Here is a 4,758-nt window from a genome sequence, read left to right as displayed (position 1 = left end):
CCCATCGCCAGCAGACAGAGGACAAGCGCTCCTTAGACCGTCCTCATTCTCGCTTGCCTCCTCACAGGACACCAGGCTTGCCTCTTGCTCTTCTTCCATCTCCTCCACCTCACCCTCTCCCTCACTTTCCCCAACTATCTCTCCATCTCCCTCTCCCTCCGTGGTCCTCAGCACTCACAGCCCTGCTGCCCTGAAGATGGGCACCCAGCAGCTAATTCCCATGGGTTTAGCATCCGATATTCGGCAGAGCAAGGTGCCTCCCTCTGAGCTGCAAGTCCAAGGTTTGGCCGGGCTGCTTGGGTTGGATCACTCCAAGCGAGCGTTGAAAGCCCTCAGCATGGTGGAAACGGGAAGCTACTTTTCTACAGGAGGTGTCAACGGTGAAGGGGCTGATGGGGAAAGTGAGAGCGATGGGACACTAAGAAGAGGCCTGAGGAGTACGTCTTATAGGAAGGCCGTTGTGAGCGGAGTGGACTTGGAGGGCCCATCGGTAGATCCTAGGTCCCATCGATTGTCCCAGCTTGTCATTAAATGGCTAGATGAGGATAATCCAGCTTCACCAGTCAGCCCAGCAAGTCCTGGCACTGGACAATCGGCAGACACAGAGACAGACAGTCAGAGAGACGGGCACAGAGAGAAACAGAGGAATGCTGACCTGCGTCTGATTAACGGTAGGCATGAGGGAGTGCAGAGGGATGATAACGAACCGGTCTGAAACACAACAGGACACGAAAGACAAACTCAAACAAAGCACCATTTGCAAACATAAGATTATACTGCTACTGCGTGAGACGGAACGATTGGGTCTAAAAATATAACCTTGGATACCCTGGTAAATATATCCAGAATGCAACAATTTCTGATGATTATTTGTTCATTTTTGGCAACAAGTATATTATTAATTAATATGAGCCGAAAAACACAATTACATTTTTTTATATCCAAACACATATACATATATACATACATATATACATATATATATATATATATATATACACACATACATACATATATATATATATATATATATATATACATATACACATATTACATATTAATACAACAATATAATATATATACATATATTATATATATAATATATATACATATATATATATTATACACATATATATATATATATACTAATATATTATTATACACATATACATAATACAGTATACATATATTATATATATATATATATATATATATATACATTATACATAATACACAATATATATATAATATTATATATATATATATATATATACATAATACATAATATACACATATATAATATATATATATATATATATAGATATATTACATATACTATATATATATATATATATATATATATATATATATATTATAGAGATATATATATATATATATATATTATATATACACTATATATATATAACTATATATAGATTATATATATATATATATATATATAATATATATATGATAATATTATATATAAATATATATCATCACATATCATATATATATATATATATATACATCAGATATTATATTAACATATAGATATATAATATATACATATATACACACTATTTATACATAATATTATATATATATTACATATATCATATATACCCTATATATCATATATATATATATATACTATATATATCGAATAATACATATATATCATATACCCTGTATATATATTTACATAATATATATATATATATATATATATATATATTATATATATATAATATATATATATATATATATAAGATATATAAGACCCCTTTAGTCATGGTTTGTATAAAAATAACTCTTCTTGGAATAATAATTTATATTTAATGTTTTTTCCACAAAGAAAGTTAAATTCCTAAACAAATCTTAAGCTGATGTCTACTCCTACTCCCTCAGAAAATCCAGAATGAATAAATATGCATAATGTGCATTGAAGGTTTTGTTAGTATTCACATTACACTAGGGCTGCAAATATAAAATATTTTCATTATCAACAAGTCTGCAGAATATGTTCTTGACTAATTGAATTGTTGGTCTATAAAATGTCAGACAATAGTAAAAATGCCATTCAGAATTTTCTAAAACCCAATCAATGACTAGTTCAATCCGCTGGTCCCACAGTTGGAAGTCGTAACTTGGACCGTACGTACACGTAGAATTAAGAATGTGAATGTGAAAAGTAGTGAAGTAACAAAAAGCAAAAACATTTATGAGTGCATAACGATCTCTTCTTCTGTATATTAAACATGCAAAGTAACTGGCATGCACTCCCGCGTCACAGCACGCGTGTTGCCTCGCGTGTACCTGATCGGAACATCTGCTGAGCCGTGAGCAGGTCATTGAGACTGCTGATGTTGTCCCAGCCAGGCAGGAACACCAAGATGGCTCCTTCCTGTCAGACAAAAGGAAAGACGCATCACTTAGCAGCTGAAAGACGCGCACACACACACACACACACACACACACACACAAAACCAGCGGGGCTTCAGAAGAGACAAAACAACAAGAAAACAAACCGCCATTAGCCGGAGGAGCCTCGGCAACAACTGAGCCAAGTGAACAAGGTGCCCGTGTCCTCGGAGGAACTGAGCCGAGGCCGATGGCGAAGTCTTGCCCTGAGCTCCGAACCTACACAATAGGCCCCGACATTGCCTGCCAACATCATTATGACAACATCTTCCCGCTACAGGACAGCCTCTGCTTTACATTACCACCAGGATGGAGGCACACGGGGAAAGAGTTGGAAGTATTCCGGTGCGAGCTCATCTCCGCACATTCAGCGGTCTGACAATAAAACAGACGACTACTTAACTTAAAGAAAGTGCCCTTCGAAACATAAAACAACATCACATGATGATGTTTTAATGGATAAAAGACACCTTTAATGATTGATGAGGAGCAATGTTATTATTGTAGCAGCAATGAAGAGGACGCAGAGAATAATATAATGAATTGATTTTGCATTTTCCAGTGACGACAAATGAAATTCATTTAGCGTTTTTCAGACTGGTGCCAATACAATACCTCAGTTTTGGTTACCAATACTAATATGATGCTTATTTTGAGGAATATAAATTTATTTTCTATAAACCTTTGTGTCCCGTCTAAGCAACGTTTTCTCATTTCCTGATTTAGTACGCACCATGATGAAAAGGTCAGAGATAAATAATAAGCCAAATAATGTTTTAACAGGAATAGATTTCAACTAAAGACGAAACCTTATTTAAGAAGCTCTAAGCTTCGGAAACCTGAGCAAAATCCAACTTTTATGTTATGTTTTATATCATCAATGGGGAAAACCGTCTGGAAATGCTTTTTTCGCTACATCAAAGACCTAAGTTTAAACAAAAAATATACTCAGGATGATAATAAGACTCTATAAAAGTGTACTTTTCATTTCCTGAGAGGAATAAGGGAAGATGAAGAACAGATATAAAGAGTAGCTTCTGGGCCTCGAGCACCCCTGCCTTTTAATTACAGCTAATTATTATTACCAGTGCTCAACCACTGTCACACCCATGGGACTGTGTGTGTGTGTGTGTGTGTGTGTGTGTGTGTGTGTGTGTGTGTGTGTGTGTGTGTGTGTGTTAATGTCTGTGTGTGTGGGTGTGTGTTAATGTCTGTATCGTGTGTGTGTGAGAGAGGAGGAAGAGAGAGATCCGGGCAGCGTTACAACCTGACAGAAACACGTGTGCACACATGCAGTATGAAAAGAGACTCGGACTAATTCCAAAAAAATAAAATAAACAAAAGCGCAGAAGTGTTGCCCTACTATTTAGCACGCATGCACACACACCACCACATACACACACATAGTTGCACCCTGCAGGCGTTCATTAATGCCTGCATGTCAACCCCCTAGGTGTCTAATCACAGAGTCCTGCAACATAATTAAGCAATCCTCGCAGTCGAAAGTCTGGCAGACGGCCCGTATTCTCGGTTCAGAACGCCGTCACGGCAAATCAGCCAGTTCCCTCTCGGCCGTTTGACAATGCCACGGCGAATAAGCTGGTCGACTGGCTCGGGGTGGCCGTGACTGATAGAGATACGGCTTCATACGGGAAGAGATAATTATTCTGTCAATCTGCATTAGTCACTTCTCCTTCTGGGCCTGTCTCCTTTCTCTGTTCCTCGCTCGTATACGCTTTTCACAACAGACACAGACTAACAAATAAGTTGAACTAGTTAAAGTTAAAGTTAAAATACAGGGTAAGTGAGAGCAGACTGTATCAATTATTTTACTTCTATCGATTCTTGCACTTAGTTTCCTCAATTGTGCTCACTCTTGTTTTTCTCCTTTTAAATAGTGACAAAAGACCACACTGAATGCTATTGATTGTGATAACATATTCCATTGTGCAGCTCTGGTTTCACACAGGATGGCACTGAAAAAAATACAAGAAACACGCAGCGAATACAAATTTCTACAGAGAATTGCTCCGCCTGCATTGTGTCTGCACTAATAACTCCTGATATGGCTATAGCTTGGCTAAGTGTAACCGTGTCTGCCGTAAAAAGTAAAATAATCGGTCAAAAAAAAGGGGAATTGACGTGCGCACTGGGAGAGCATCTGTTTGATCACTCATTAGCACAGATCTGCTGCCAGGTTCTGTGTTATTTCCTCTGATCTAATGTCGCTGTGTTTGGAAGCTAGCCCTCCTGTTGCTTCCATCTGCTCTACCTAGATGCACTGTCCTCTCCTTTTATGAGTTTTTGCATCTGTCTCAGATTATTTACCTATTT

General features: G+C 37.5%; 1 protein-coding gene across 1 annotated transcript in view; it reads right to left on the bottom strand.

Moving 5' to 3' along the window:
- Positions 1 to 563: 563 nt before the first annotated feature.
- Positions 564 to 4,758, bottom strand: part of dhx36 (DEAH (Asp-Glu-Ala-His) box polypeptide 36) — a 17,037-nt gene continuing 12,842 nt past the window's right edge. The window contains exons 13-15 of the mRNA XM_029427464.1: positions 2,320 to 2,407; positions 656 to 711; positions 564 to 584 (exon numbers count right to left, since the gene is read on the bottom strand). Of these exons, the coding sequence (XP_029283324.1) occupies positions 564 to 584; positions 656 to 711; positions 2,320 to 2,407 (165 nt within the window). The remainder of the gene's footprint in view (positions 585 to 655; positions 712 to 2,319; positions 2,408 to 4,758) is intronic.

Source organism: Cottoperca gobio, unplaced genomic scaffold, assembly GCF_900634415.1.
Source record: "Cottoperca gobio unplaced genomic scaffold, fCotGob3.1 fCotGob3_325arrow_ctg1, whole genome shotgun sequence".
Lineage (NCBI taxonomy): Eukaryota > Metazoa > Chordata > Actinopteri > Perciformes > Bovichtidae > Cottoperca > Cottoperca gobio.
The sequence above is the reverse complement of the archived record's forward strand: the minus strand, read 5'-3'. Positions and strand labels throughout refer to the sequence as shown.